The sequence below is a fragment of the Phoxinus phoxinus genome, assembly GCF_949152265.1.
Source record: "Phoxinus phoxinus genome assembly, chromosome: 1".
NCBI classification, from domain to species: domain Eukaryota; kingdom Metazoa; phylum Chordata; class Actinopteri; order Cypriniformes; family Leuciscidae; genus Phoxinus; species Phoxinus phoxinus.
The window spans coordinates 42,148,898-42,165,461 of record NC_136876.1 but is presented as its reverse complement, the minus strand read 5'-3'; the positions used below and the strand labels follow the sequence as shown (position 1 = coordinate 42,165,461).

The 16,564-nt window shown below is 40.4% G+C and overlaps 1 protein-coding gene and 1 long non-coding RNA gene across 3 annotated transcripts in view; one reads left to right on the top strand and one right to left on the bottom strand.

Annotated features, from left to right (window-relative positions):
* Positions 1 to 16,564, top strand: part of LOC306996046 — a 404,126-nt gene that overhangs the window by 135,472 nt on the left and 252,090 nt on the right. The gene's annotated exons all lie outside the window — the stretch shown is intronic.
* Positions 3,201 to 16,564, bottom strand: part of LOC307005748 (uncharacterized protein) — a 42,333-nt gene continuing 28,969 nt past the window's right edge. Inside the window, exon 3 of one of the 2 annotated variants that reach the window (XM_079626192.1) lies at positions 3,201 to 5,049. In XM_079626192.1, the coding sequence (XP_079482318.1) occupies positions 3,548 to 5,049 (1,502 nt within the window). In that variant the 3' untranslated portion in view covers positions 3,201 to 3,547. The remainder of the gene's footprint in view (positions 5,050 to 16,564) is intronic. The other variant, XM_079626193.1, reaches the window with a different exon arrangement.

Genomic DNA, 16,564 nt, shown 5'->3' with positions numbered 1-16,564 from the left:
TTTTATCTTGGGTCATCTCAGTCAGTATGAATTAATTTTGATATACAAGTCGCAGGACCAGCCAAACTATGAAAAAAAGAGCGACTTATAGTCCGGAAAATACGGTACTGACCGTTATCAGTTTGTAGCAGTAAATGAAGAAATGTCTTATTGATCACAAGTTCAGTATGGAGTACCACAAGTCTCAGAACTAGGACCGTTGCTGTTGATGCTACCCTTGGGAGATATCATTAGGAAGCATGGGATTCGTTTTCACTGTTATGCCGATGATACTCAGCTCTATATCTCTTTGCACCCCGACGAAACTTGCCAATTCAAGAAATTAACAGAGTGCATCGTGATGTCAAAATTTGGATGATTAGTAATTTCGTATTACTTAATTCTGAAAAAAAGACAGTTTCTAATGATTCTAACGCATTCTTCCATCTTTAAAATATATCTAAATTACAACATAAGCTTTCAATAAAAAATGCAGAATAGTTAGTTAATGCATTCATGACCTCAAGGCTAGATTATTGTAATGCCCTTATGGGTGGTTGCCCTGCATGCATAATAAACAAACTACAGTTTGCATTATTTTCCTGTTATCTCTTTAAAGCTGCTATAAAAAATAATTGTGACTTGATGCTGGTGGTAGATTCTTTTCCTATATAGCACCAAAACTTTGGAACAGTCTTCCTAACATTGTCCAGGAAGCAGACACAATCTGTCCGTTTAAATCTAGACTAAAACACATCTCTTTGACCTAGCAGCATACACATAGAACATTATCCATTTCTATAATTCGATGTTAGGCTGCATAGATTAGGTCAGCCAGAACCGGGAACACTACCCATAAATCCTGATATACTCATTACATAAGAAGAAAGGCATCTATGCTAATATTAGTCTCTCCGTTTATCCCGAGGTTTACCGCAGTCCACCTGATCCAAGTCGTATCCAGATCTGATGAAGGACCTGCGCCTGGACATGACGACAATGCAGTCCTGAAGAGACAACTAGTCTCTACCCTGTGAAGACCTCCTTACCTTCCCTTTACATCTGTAAAGATAAAACGTTGTCAAAATAATTCCGGTTCGCATGGACGCAATAAAACAAATTCTGTATTATGAATTAAGGCCAGACAGGTAGTTGTTGACGTAAATTTAAAATAAAGAAAGACTACATGCCTGCCTACATATATATTCAAATGTGCATACCTATAGACTAAACACGTAATACGCATGTGCGTATTGGCGTTGTCACATACTCACGTTTTTGAAGTTTGCGCGGATATAACTTTTTTCTCAAAATTCTTCAACGCCTGCACCTTGGAACCTATTTCAAGGTTGGCGTTCTCGAGGCACCAGGCACTGTTGTTGTGCGAATGAGCGGTCGGAGTGCGTTGTCGTGCAAGCGGCCCCTAAGTTAATAACTAATGATCTTTGCAACGGAATTTAATCAAATCAAAACTAACTTTAGCTGGACAATAACTTTATTCTAGAGCTGCTGTAAAGCTGCTGTAAAATTGCATTTGATCACTGTAAAGCTGCTTTGAAACAATCTATATTGCTAAAAGCGCTATATAAGTGAAAGTGACTTGACTTGCCTCCAGGAGCTTGACTGTTTTCGGAAAGAATCTGTAAAGCTTATCCGTCTTTTATAAATCTGATAAAACTAAAGACTGTTCAGAGATATGAAGGATGCAATACTACTCTATATGTACTCAAGATTAACATGAGATTGGCAGAAACTGTGTTATTAACTTATAAACTGTTAAATTTGTATGTTAAACATTGCATACAAAAATTAAAGAATTACATGAATTATTTTTTTTTATCCTGCATATATTTACAGCTACAAAACGTTTAGGTTACAAACGTAATCTAGGGCCAACTAGCTGGATGTCATATCGGCAGACTCTTTAGACTAAGGAATGTTAATAAGCGTCGACTTGTGCATGAGCGTAAAAGCACGGTCAGCTATGCAATGCTTGTTCCCGTTATCTCAGGGAACCAAGGTTACATTAGTAACTGTAACTTTCCCTTTCATTACGGTTCACTTGCATTGCATCAGTCTCTGATGCTCTGGTGAACGCAATCCAATAGTGCTATGCTATGAGCACAGAACGGAGTCTGTCCTGCGAGCCCAGCTTGAGGTCCTGAGGTCTAGAGCCCATTTAACCACAAATGTTTGTCTTGCACTAGCTCTGCGATGTTCCATGCATTATGTAATCACGTTGGAAAGTGTAAAGATCCTTTAACAGCCTAGAATGCTTAGGCCTTCCGATCGGACAAGGACGTGGTGCTCCTTCAGCTCTGGGCTGGAGACTTTTGAAGGCCACGGAGACTGCCATCATTTTATATAATTTGCTGACCTCCCGTTGCAAAGGGTGCCCCAACCGGATTTGGAGATCCACACCCAACTGGTACAGATGAGGGGATTTCCAGGGGATAAGGGTCTTGGCGCAACCGTCGGTCACCCTGAGATTGAGGCGTTGCATACGCCATGTACATTCCTGAGCCCCATACCTTCCAGGCTAGATCAAAACTAGCCAGTTGTCAAGATAGGTCAGGATGCGTACTTCCGACACAACTTGGTCAGTTCATCATGATCTTTGGGAAAGAATGAAGCAGTTCTCTGCAGGGGTCCGCAGGCTGCGCCCCAATTGCATGGGGCTCTTCTGAATCCAACCACTACAAGCCGGGCTCTTCATCAGCCTCGGTCAAGACATAGATAAGTTTGGCGTCCAGACCAGGCCTAACATCACCTGGCTCCTTAGGTGTCAGGGAAGTCCTCCATGGAGTTCGACCACTCCGCCGCATCAGAAGCTGCCAATGACAAAGTGTTATTAATAAATTCCTCCTCGGAACCCAGATAAACAGACAAAACAGCTCGCACCAGACAAGGTCTTCGCAGGAGAAAAGCACAGGGGGATCTCCTCACTGTGGGGAGATTGATGCACCAAATCTGGACCATCGTGAACTCCCTTAATCACGTCTGCTCGGCCCTGCTGTTATTGTACTTTGTGTCTTTGTGCTTATTGTGTCTTATGTATTCATAGTAGTGTATTTACAAATTGAATGTTTTATATTCATTTGTTTTGTTTGTATCATAGTCATTTGCTCAAACATTGATGTTTTGTTTTCCATAGATATTTATGTAACTTGTCAAAATATAAAGCAATGTTATTCTTTTCTTAATTGTTTATTTATTTTTTTAATAATGAAAAAGAACCAATACTGTTAAAGTACCAGATCGGTAAGCAGCAGTATAAGAGCAGTAATACCGTTAAAACTTTGCTGATACAGTACACACAAGTTCACACCCTCATGTATTTTCTGGTGCCTTTTAAAAGAGACAACCCTTAGAAATGTCCTTCCACAAACAGTGCAGACGTAACAGTTTTTATTAGGTATACACTTCTGGTGGTTCTTCAGTAATGATGGCAAAGCAAATGTTTTACTGCAGTGATCACAGTTAAATTGCCATACAGCAGAGTGAGAGCGTGCAGATGACACAACAGTTCCATTTAAATCTCACACAGATGACATGCAAAAGGCATCTCTTATGTGTGAATTCTCACATGAATATTAAATGCTTTTTTACAGGTGAAACTACTTCCACACTGGGAGCAGGTGAAAGGCTTTACTACAGAATGAATTAATATGTGCTTCTTCAAGCTTCCTTTACATACGAAAGAGTTTCCACACTGAGAGCAGGTGAAAGGCTTTATTCCAGTATGAATTAACATGTGAGTCTTAAAGTATCCTTTACGTGTAAAAGTGTTTCCACACTGAGGGCAAGTGAAAGGCTTTTCTGAAGTGTGAGTTACCAAATGATCATTAAGGTGAGTTTTCTGTGTAAAACTTTTTCCACATTGGGAGCAGGTAAAAGGCTTAATTCCAGCATGAATTAACATGTGCTTCTTCAGGCTTTCTTTACGTATAAAAGTCTTTCCACACTGAGAGCAGGTGAAAGGCTTTTCTGAAGTGTGAATACGCGCATGATGACCAAGTTGTCTCTTCTGTGTGAAACTCTTTCCACACTGAGAACAGGTGAAAGGCTTTATTCCAGAATGAATGAACATGTGCTTCTTCAGGCTTCCTTTACATATGAAAGAATTTTCACACTGAGAGCAGGTGAAAGGCTTTATTCCAGCATGAATTAACATGTGTCTCTTAAAATATCCTTTACGTGTAAAAGTGTTTCCACACTGAGGGCAAGTGAAAGGCTTTTCTGAAGTGTGAGTTACCAAATGATCATTGAGGTGTGTTTTCTGTGTAAAACTCTTTCCACACTGGGAGCAGGTGAACGGCTTTATTCCAGCATGAATTAACATGTGCTTCTTTAGGCTTCCTTTACGTATGAAAGTCTTTCCACACTGAGAGCAGGTGAAAGGCTTTTCTGAAGTGTGAATACGCACATGATGACTAAGTTGTCTCTTCTGTGTAAAACTCTTTCCACACTGAGAACAGGTGAAAGGCTTTATTCCAGAATGAATTAACATGTGCTTCTTCAGGCTTCCTTTACACATGAAAGAGCTTTCACACTGGGAGCAGGTGAAAGGCTTTATTCCAGCATGAATTAACATGTGTCTCTTAAAATATCCTTTACGTGTAAAAGTGTTTCCACACTGAGGGCAAGTGAAAGGCTTTTCTGAAGTGTGAGTTACCAAATGATCTTTAAGGTGTGTTTTCTGTGTAAAACTCTTTCCACACTGAGAACAGGTGAAAGGCTTTATTCCAGCATGAATCAACATGTGTTTCTTCAGGCTTTCTTTACGTATGAAAGTCTTTCCACACTGAGAGCAGGAAAAAGGCTTTATTCCAGAATGAATTAACATGTGCTTTTCAAGGTATCCTTTACATTTGAAAGTATTTCCACACTGAGAACAGGTGAAAGGTTTTTTGACTTCTGTCATTTGAATGCTGCTTTGGGAGCAACTGTTTTCAGTTTTGGAGCACCTCAATGGCTTTTCTCCAGTGGTGACATCATGAGCTTTCTGATGCTGATGTTTCTCCTCCACTTCATTCAGGTGTGGTCTTTCCTCTTCCACTTTCATCAGGCCTGTAATGAAAACATTAAAACGATGAAAATCAATTGGGACAATTGGAAAATAAAAGTAAATTAGGGTATGTTCACACGACAACGATGGACTAAAAACTAGAATGTTTTTCCTTCGCATTTAAAAAAAAATTGTGTACAGATGACAACATTGTCAAAACAATCCCTGTTCACACAGATCTACAAAAACAACTAAAACTGCTGCATTATTCATGCCAGGCCAGGAGTTGGTGATGTCACTTTGTAAAGAAACACTACGTGCCTATAGACTGAACAAGTAATACACATGCTGCATGACGTCACCGTTTCTACAAACGGTGATCATTTTGACAATTGTAGACTATGCAAAGAGTCCTGCACACAGGTGAGCCGCTAATATTTGATGTAATGGGTGGAATAACATTTACGTGTCAGGTGCGGTGCGGATTGGACGTGCGGTAGGCACAGGCGGACGGCAGGTCCAATAGCTCAACTATTGCTACATTTGACAGCTGCTTTCAAATTATATTGTAAAAAGTATTTGCCTAATCTGCATTATTTCACACCTCATAACACCACTGAATCTAATCTGCTACAGTGAATCTGCAGGTATCAGCACTTCAAAAGTAATACTTTTTTAAACTATTTTCAAGACCTTTCTAAAACAAAACTTTAAAAAAATCACGCTACACAATTACATGAGCTATAAATTAACAAACATCAAATTTTAGCATGATTCCATCCGCTTCTATGCAAACACAATAAATCCCGCTCAACCGAGATTTACTAATGAACTGAACCCTTTGCACAATTCTGACTTGAGAGAACTGTAGTAGGGTAAATGGCTATGTTTATGGGAGAGTCAAGAGACCACACAAAATATAATTTTTGCATTACCAATTGGTCCAACAATGAAATAAAAGAAAAAATCTCCTATTGCCTTTCCATGGGTTTCCAGGAGAGAGAGAGAAAAAAAAGAGATTGCAAATTACAATCACTTACTCAGCAGCTGTATTAAGCCCCATTCACAACACCACCAACATGCAGTGACATGATCCCATTCATTTTCAATGGAAGGCTGGCAACTTCCGGCGACACGAGCAACAGTGACCGTTGGCGACAGAATGGAGGCGTGTCAAGTGACGGGAGTCACACAACAAAAGTTCAGAAATTTTAACTTTATGCAAATGAGCAGCGAATTTCATGAGTGACAACCAATAGTGGAGACCGTGGAGCTCACATCACCAAGTTCCGGAGCAATTTCACTATTTTATATGATTTGATTGTAACCACATACATGGATATAATAAAATGATGCGTGGAAAAGGAACTGTCAGCAGTCGTGAATTTGATTCATACATTGAGAGTTTGTGTTATTAATTATATGATGCAGTGAGCAGTTTAGCACTGCTGCAGGTTCAACACTGCTGCAGTTCATATTAAAGTTTCCCCTGCATAATGTTGATTATTAGGGACAAGAACATTTATTTGTCAAATTCAAATGATGTTTTAGTAATTTTTGACAAAGTTAGTGAGTTTAATTTGTTCATAGATCGATTTTTAATCTAGTTGTTGATTTAATGCATTGAGCACTGCTGAGGTTTATATTTTCATTTTAATTTATATTACTGTTGGATGTATGTATATTTGCTAAACTTGCTAAAAGTCAAAACTGATATATCAGACTGAAAGATTGTGTGTATTTCAGTTAACTTCAGTTAGAGGCATTTACATTGTCACTGCGCCCCAAGAAGCAATCAACTTAAACAGTGTATGTAAAAGTGTGAACTAAATGGCCTATAGGAACTGATTTTGTGTATTCAATATTATTGTGTATTGAGTCTCTGGTATAAAGTTCTGCCTCACAGACAGAACTTTGGGTTAAGATAGTTTGAAGGCCGACACGCTAACATCACTGCTAAAGAACTGTGCTACACTACTACCTTCAATAAATTCTTCTCCCCAAAAGAACTCTGGTCAAGCTTACTTAATTTGTGTATTATATCTTATACATTGGCGAGCCAATCAAACAACCGCTCGGACAAATATAGAGAAATCTAACAATTTGGCGAGCCAGCCAGGAGACTGACAAGAAGAAAACTCACCAACTGCAACAAGATGTGAACAGAAGAGTCTTGGATATTCAACTGTTTTGAAGTTAAAAAGTCTTCGTCTTTCGACAATTTATTTGAATCAACTCTCAAAGATCCTAATTTGGTGACTGAAACTTATGTCTCTTAAAGAACATCTTTTGAAAAGAATATTAAGTAGATCAAGAAAGATTTGTAGTGTAGTGTTGAAAATTTTAGGCTTGGGCCTTTCTTGTGAGTCTGTAGGAACCTTTTAAATGATTTAGTTAATTCTCCTGAGACTGTAGGAGCTATCGAAATAATGTGTATAGCTTAGCCCTGTTATCTTGAGTCTGTAAGAATAATTTCTCATGAGACTGTAGGAGCCATATAGATATAAGGTTTGGTGGTTTCTCCAGTTTCTGTGGGAATTGTTAAAGAAACAATTTGTCCAGCGACTTTAGAAACCACATAAATAGTTTTGGACTGATGTTGCTGCAAGAATTGGGAATTCTTGACTGGGTGCTCATTCAGTGGCATCTATTTTAGTTCTAAAATAAATGTTCTAATTGGGTTAGAAAAATATGTTAACGTATAAGTTTGTTTGCCTACTGATGATCGATACGGAATCTAAAGTACATTGTCTAAGGGACAAATAGTTAGGACTCAGGAAGAATTGAACAAGTCTTCTCAGTCAGGAGTTTTCAAAAATTAAACAATAAAAAAATTAACCGGAAAGTGAATGTTTTGTCTTAAATGTAGTATTGAAAAACTAAGCCGAGTAAGTAAACTAATGATTTCACTGTGTAAATAGAATAGTCAGTCTAAAAGATTGCTGATTTTTTTTTTATCTGAATAAGCACCTTTAACGGTTCTAACTAGGGCTGAAACGATTCCGAGTAACTCTATTACAAAAATAGAGGAGAAAACAAAGCGGGAGGAGACGCAAGGAGTTAGTGGTAGGGCTGCACGATTTTGAGAAAAAACCTAATTGCGGTTTTTCTGACAAATATTGCGATTGCGGTGCGATTTTCGATTTTTGCGTTCGATACTTTTAAGTGCATAAAACCTAAAATTATGAATAAAATGTGTTGTTACTTCGACACAGAGGGTTAAATAAACTACATACATAGTGATTGAGGTAATGAGATTGTTTGATGCTTCGTGATTATTAAATACCTGAACCAAAATACCAAAGAATAAGAAGACATAATGGAAATTAACTTAAACACTTGGTCATTTGTTTTTAAATTCTTTAACACTGAAAAATAGAAAATGAATTCTTATTAGATTTAGATTTACAATTAGAAAAACAAAATAATTCTGTAGTCCACTGCCATTTACTGAACATGAAACTGTTATATTGCACACATTTTAAAATAAGAGTAATAATATAATAAAATAAAATAAGTAATAAAATAATAGAATTACGGTGAAAAAACGAGACAACACAGACTCATATCAACAAAAATACTAGGCCATCTTGGTTAATGTTTCAGAAAAGTTAAAATGAGAAGAGTTACAGTGTTTCCTTTAGGATTTTTTTTTAGCAGTGGTGAAAGGTCTGTCCAAACAACAAACACCCCTGATGCTGAGCGTAGCCTATGCTTGCTAAATGGTACCCCTGGAGCCTGTTCCTTAAATCTGTTTACACCTATAAAATAATTTTAAAAAATGAGTGATGTGAGGGATTATTGATTGTCAAACAATCTTTTTTGGTTGCCCGCAGCCCGCTCGCAGTGTGAAGCCCGTGTCTGCGATATTTATACCCGCTCGCAGTGTGAAGCGCGTGTCCGCGGTATTCTCCGACATGCCCGCTCGCGGTGTGTTTTTACGCTTGTCCGCGCTATTCTCCGACATGCCCGCTCGCGGTGTTCTTTATCAATCAACCAAAGCCGGTCGCGGGGGCGCCGCCCTCGCCATCTTTCCATTCACTTCACTTTTGCTATTTAACCAGAGCGAATGAGACGAGTGCGTCACGTGTGGTGTTTGTCAACGCGCCTTTGGAGAGAAGTGAAAGTGACCGCTCGGCTAGTATCGATACTTCGGGAAATTAGTATTGGTACCGTTCAGATATTTCAGTATTTTTGACAACACTAGTGTTAGCTGCTTTGCTGCTGACAGAAAGCCGGAGCACTGCATACAACCTTGTTTCCATTGCCATTTCTAATTGGCCAGCAAGCCAGGAACGCGAGATTCGACCATTTTGATTGGCTAATAGGTTTGTCACTCAAATGTCAGAGGCGGGGGAAAAAAACTCAGACTCCTGAGGTTAGGTTATTGCGGGAGTTAAAACCTCAATATCGATGCGATAAAGGTTAATCGTGCAGCCCTAGTTAGTGGTGTTTTGATTGGAGGGCACGGGCTGCAAAATGGAAGAAGGGAGCGATAGCAATGGCGATGAGCAAAGAAAAGAAACAAACCGAAGAAAACGACAGAAAATGTCCAAGGTTTGGGATCATTTCAAATAGAAAAGTAAAGAGAACACCGTGGCATGTGTCCATTGCAAGATCAAGCTACCATACCACAACAGCAAGTCCTTCATGCTGCAGCATCTCAACAGAAAACATCCACTTTACTCACAGTCTGGAGGACCGTTACCAGAGACAAGGTAAATTTGAGGTTGCGTTAAATCAATGTGATTGCTAGTTGAGAAGGCTGTTAAAGGGTAACTAAACCCTAAACCAACTTTTTTTTAGTTAATGATCTGAAAGACTGGGGCTTTATTAATGCTGTTCATTGATTCAAGTACTTTTTTTGACATTTGGGTATAAAGTGTTTAAATTCTACAATATATGGTGTAAAAACGTCTGAGTGCTGCCCTCTTGAGGTTGAACAGTGGCTACTGCAGTTGAATTTTCATATTGGCCGTTGTGGTACCCTGTGATGTAAGAGGGTACCAGCTAACCACGCCCTTGCCTACAGAGAGATGGGTCTCAGGTGCACGCCTCCCCTCCACTGGGCTCTGCCCACTTTTCCAGCATTTTTCAAATATTGCCAGTGGGTGGAGTCAGGCTCTAACCAGGGGTTTAGTTACCCTTTAAATAATGTACGTTAATTATGTAAGGGATAAAAGCACGACGGCCAGTGCAATTCTGTGAAAGTATACAGCACGACGGGGGGTGGGGTGGGTATTGTGATGCGAAAATGCGGTATACTGTATATAGACCCCTTTTCAGTTAGTAAACATGGTGACGTTTTTTATGGGCGGGGCTTATGTGGTGGCAGAACGATCCCTTTGGCCGCTTCACTAACATTAGTTTGCAAGTTCTGTTAGCTTGTTTTTTAACAATGACCGGAGAATATGCAATTTTATCTTAATGTGCAAGGCCACTCACAGTCCAGACCGCGATTGTTATTTGCAAAAGTTAATTTTAACGGACGGAACTAGATTGGCTTACCCGTACACGCTTATTCAATGGATGGACGATCTGACAGGATTAACGTTAACGCTACCTCCGGTTTACATTTACATTTAATCATTTAGCAGACGCTTTTATCCAAAGCGACTTACAACTGAGGACTACAGCAAGCAAGTCATCGTGAAGAGGCAAAAATAACGCAAGAAGTGCTCAAAATACAAAGTTCTGGCATTGCTCAGAGTAGCATAAGCCAAACAAGGGAGGATTAAAGAGAAGGTTTTTATTTTTTTATTTTTTTTTATGTCAAGTGCTCACGGAAGAGATGAGTTTTCAGTTGTCTTTTGAATGTGGTCAGGGATTCTGCATTCCGGATGAGGGTAGGGAGATCATTCCACCAGCAAGAAACCGTGAATGAGAATGTTCTGGAGAGTGATTTTGTGGCTCTCTATGATGGTACCACGAGCCGTCGCTCATTGACCGATCGCAGGCTTCTGGTAGGGATGTAGACTCGTAGGAGCGAGTGAAAGTAGGAGGGAGCTGAGCCTGTGGTCGATCTGTAAGCAAGCGTCAATGCCTTGAACTTGATGCGAGCAGCGAGTGGTAGCCAGTGCAGAGAGATGAACAGAGGAGTGACGTGGGCCCTTTTGGGCTCGTTGAAGACAAGACGGGCTGCAGCATTCTGGATCATTTGTAGAGGTTTAGTTGCACATGATGGAAGACCGGCCAGAAGAGCATTGCAGTAATCAAGCCTAGAGATAACCAAGGCCTGGGCGAGAAGTTGTGTTGCATGCTCAGTTAGGAAGGGCCTGATCTTCCTGATGTTGTGCAGTGCAAACCTGCATGATCGAGCTGTCTTTGTGATGGGGTCTGTGAAGGTCAGATGCTCATCAAATGTTACTCCAAGGTTTCTGACCGACCTTGATGGGGTGATTAAAGTTGAATCTAGCTGGATAGTGAAGTCGTGCTGTAGAGACGGATTGGCAGGGAGGACGAGAAGCTCAGTCTTTGCCAGGTTGAGCTGCAGGTGATGTTCCTTCATCCATGCCGAGATGTCCGCCAGGCAGCTTGAGATACGTGAGATAGGTTTAGAAACTGAATTCTACACCTACCCGATAGAGAAACCTAGCGTTAAGAGAAACTGAGGAAATATAAATCTTTAGATGCCTATAACTATGTGCTGAATGGTCATGTACAAGACTTGTGTGGTACGATCCGCAGTTCTGCCTAGCCAGCGCCAAGGCCAGAAGACGACAATGTAAAGAGTGACATTACGGTGCAATTTTAATGATGTGCATTAGAAAACATTAAGCGATACAATTTCAAATTGGAGCACAGGGCTGCAAATATTGCAGAGCCGATTGAGGATGTAACTGCCAAATTCAACATTCCACCAGAGAAAATCAAGACTGTTGTTCACGACAACGGTGGTAATTTAGTAGCAGAAGCAAAGATTTTGCAAGAAAGGCATGGATGGGCATCAGTGCGACGTGCAGGGCACACCCTCAACTTGGTTGTATAAAAAAAAAAAAGAAGCTCTTTAAAGATACACCAAGCTATCTCCAAGTGTGTGGCTGCCGCAAGATGCCTTGTTGAACATTTTAAGAAGAGTGAACTGGCATGCACCAAGTTGAAGAAGAAGCAGAAGCAAATGGGCATCAAAACAAACATTCTGGTGCAAGATGTATGTACACGCTGGAACAGCACCTATCAGATGTCCAGGCTGCTAGAATAGTGTTAATTTTGTCACCTATTTTTAATTTAGTCTTAGTCTTGTGCCAAATGTCCTTGTTAGTCTTAGTCATATTTAGTCATTCACATATCTTTTTTTGTTAGTCTAGTTTTAGTCGACTAAAAGTCTCATCATTTTAGTCTAGTTTGAGTCAAAAGAGAACTTAAGGTACCTTAGTCAAGTTTTAGTCGACTAAAAGTGTTTTCATTTTAGTCAAGTTTTAGTAAAAAAAATAGTATTTTTTTTTTAATAACACATTATTACTGAGATTATTTCTGATTAACATTTCAGTATAAAAGTGTTTCACATATCTCAAATATTGGTTAAATGTCAGAACCTGACAAAATACACTTGTTGAATGATTTTTTTTGAATGCAACTGTTAAACATGCCTGGTTTTCAATTTCTGAGGAGACACATGAGGAACCTGTTCTGAAGAGTATTTTATTTTAACCAAAACAATTCAAAAGCTGGGGCCCAACAGACGACTGAAGTTACAAAGGCGCGGGAAGACGTTTCAGGTTGGGGTGCACCCCGGTGCTGAGTTTTTTTCATGATGATACTTCATGAGGCACACGGGCGCGGTCTCTTGCTCTCTCTCCGCCGTGCACGCGCTACGCGGTTTGGAGCAGTCTCTGTCTCGCGGGCGCGCTCGCTCTAGATTCCGGAGATTTTAACTAATTCGTGGGCATCAGTGAGCCGCTATCAATATGCGGGAGACTCCCGGAACTTCCAGGAGGCTATTTTTTTGCAACAGCGCGAACTCATTCAGAATATTTTAAAGGCGTAACAGCTGATGAAAAAGCAGAGACGATTGTAGACGAAAATGATTTTATCTTATTTTTTATTTTATGCAAAACATTTCCGTCTCGTCTTTTTTCGTCAACAATAATGCATGTTAATTTAGTCTTAGTCAGCGTTTTTGAACAGTAGTGCAGTCTCGTCATCGTCTCGTCTTAGTCATGGAAAAAAAAGTCGTTGACGAACATATTTCGTCTCGTCTCGTCTGACGAAATTAACACTATGCTAGAACAAAGATGGCCGGTGATTGCTACACTCTCTGACCCAACAGTGACTCAGAGAGGGAAACACTACCTTGATCTCAAGCCTAAACAGTGGAACCTGATTGAGGAGCTGAGCCAGGTCCTTGAGTTATTTGAGGTAGCAACAGTGTTTCTGAGTGGACAGCAATATGTTACACTTTCTGCACTTCCACAGCTAGCGCACAAACTTAAAAACAACATACAGAGTCTAGATCTTGAGACTGCACCAGTGAGGTCATTCCAGTCTCATGCAACAGAACAGATCACAGCAAGGACTGACAGAGTTTACACCTGAATCTCCAAACATCACCCTGCTTGCTGCTGCTTTGGATCCCAGGTTTCGAAAACTGAAGTTATTGCCTGCTGACCAAGTATCCAAGGTCCAAAGCACAGTACAAACCATGACACTTGCTGTTGCTAACAAAAAGCAACTAAGGCAGCCCACTGAAAGTCAAAACGGAGAATCCAGCACAGCATACGACTTCCCAGAAGCACATCCCAAGAGGGTCACGTCGTTCCTTGAAATACTGGAATCAGACTCCAGCACCAGTGATGAGAAGCAGTTAAACCAAGCTCTGCAGAGGGAGGTAGGTCCTCTTTAAACGCACCGTTTTTGTGTCTGTCCCTTTAAATACAAATGAGCTGCTGCCCCAAGCACAGGGGGCGGAGCTTCAACAGCTTGTGTCCTTTTACCTCACAAAACTTTTAACCTTTTAATGTTCAAACTGGAGTCAGACAATGATGGAGAGACTCAAGAAGTGACAACATGTAGAATGCAACAGGACATTTCTGAATGGTTAGGCTAATTGATGAATTTATGTATCGTATGTGTAGTTATCTCCTAGTCATTGATTAGCATATTCTGTCATGACAATCTATAAATCGCATTCCCGGGGACGGGTTTATGTAAATTCTAGGGTTTGTGATGTCACTTACCCGGGAGGAATGTAAGTGTAGTCCTTTCCAGCCGTTTGATGTTGTCCTTAAAAAGAAAATATCTCCCTTTGCTTTGATCTTTGAGCATTGTAACTTTGTAGATGTTTATGCTCAAACAGCAACATTACACTAACTAAAGTTAGAAAAGTGTAATCAATCAACCACCCCTTTAAGGACAGACACCAACAGAGATGGCTTGTCTGTGATTTTGGTCAAACAAATTCTACAGCATCGACAGAAGTGTGAAACTGACAAATCACAGCGCGAGTACAAAACAGAGAACGCAAAGCTTCAAGCACTGGCTGAACAATTGCAGAATGAAAAAAAAAAGAATAAAAGACTGTGAAATGAGAATGCCAAGTTGCTGACTTTCCTCTACAAACAACTGGAATCAAGATCTTCAAGCAGCTCTGTTTACAATGAGGTTGAACTTCCCCATCAACAGGTGTTTATGCTACAAGGAACTCAAAGATTAGACTTGCTCCAGTCAAAACCACAAGGGCTGCAGTTGTAATTGACAATGAGGAGGAGGAGAAGAATGGTGAACAACAATCTTGCACTGTGACAAAAGTGGTAAAGAAATACATTTCATATAGAACACACCAACCAGCTATACCAGAGCAAGTTGAAAAATGGTCAGAATAATTGCCAGACATGTACAAGCAACCACAAAAAACCTTGGCAATTTCTAAGCATTTGCAGAAAATCAACAATTAATATCCACTAGATGGAGTGATAATTGTTAATGTGAACTTAAGGGACAATAACCAAAAGAGACTAACAGAGAGTGTTGAAAGATGGTTTGGGGTTTCAAGCTAACATTGAGGCTTGATGGGAAGCTTGTGAGGTACCGAGTGTCACCCCAAGTACTGGGATGTGTAGGCTCACTGGCGTTAGATGGTGGAGGTGGAAAAAGACAGTTACCAGAGCTCAATTGTTCCAAAAATAGAATAAAGTTTATTTATATATTTAACTCAAAAGTCAAGAAAACAAAATAAAGAAATAAATTAAAGAAGTACAACGTTTCTAGCTTCCTCCAAAAATACAGCAAACACTTAGTACATAGCCTCACAGCAAGCTAGTACCTACCCTCACTCTCCTGTAATGCACAATGAGGCCCTCTTAAGTAGGCCAAAGCATCCTGGGCTAATTGGACCATACCAACCATCAGGGTATTATCTTTAGCCTAAGGCCCTAAATAAGCTATAAACTAAGTAGAAAATAAACATAATATCAGGTTCTTATGAAATCATCATATCACAAACTACATATATAACATTTCCACCACCTATTAACACCATACGCAAACATACAAGACATTACTACAAACAAACTCCCCTGTGAACCATGCTCTGCACCCTCTGCCGTGGGACGCGGAGAAATACTGCCCCTATAGCGGCGCGCGCATCCGTATACGAGCAGTCAAACCGGACCGGGAAGCAGGAAATGCGTGAGTGGCAATATGTATGAAGTAAACAGGAATTTTAGACAGAAATAGGGAGTAAAATGGAACATGAACTAGTAGGGCTGGGCGATATGACGAAATATATCGTCTGGACGATAGAAAATGTCTATCGTTTTATATAAGGCTCTATCGTTTACGCCACGATAAGGCGTTTTACGTCAGAATTTTACGTCAATGTACCTCACGGCATGCACATGCACGCTGTCGCTGCAATACAAAACAAACATGGAGGAAAATAGTAGTAAACGCGGTTCAGACCAGGGTAATTCTCAACAAGATGATCAGCCAACCCAAACCGAGGAGCTTGTACCTAAAAGAGGGGCGACTTCTGTTGCATGGACGTGGTTTGGATATAAGAAGACCGACGTGGACCAGACAACAGTTGTTTGTAAAGTTTGCCGGCTCCCAGTCCAAACAACGGACTCCAACACTACTAATTTATTTTATCACCTGCGCAAGAACCACAAAAAAGAATACAGAGAGAGTCAACGAGCAAAAACTGCAAAAGCAGCGTCGAGCGGTGACCCAAGCGCTCGAAACAAACTCCAGACACAGACGCTGCAACAGGCTTTTACCCGTGGCACACCATATAGCCATAGCTCCCGCAGATGGAAGGAGATCACTTCTGCTGTTGCCAAGCATACAGTATCTGCAAAGATATGGTTCCAATCTACACGGTCGAGAAACGCGGGTTTTGTGAGTTGGTGCAAACACTCGACCCGAGATACGAAATGCCCAGCCGAAAACACATTACTAAAGTTGTGTTACCTGATTTATATGATGCATGTCGGGCCAAAGTGGAGGCAGAGATTCACAAGGGGATGTTCTACGCTGCAACTACAGATATGTGGTCGAGCCGAACGACACATCCATATATGAGCCTGACGACACACTTTATCAACCAAGATTGGAACCTCTGCAGCCGCTGTTTACAGA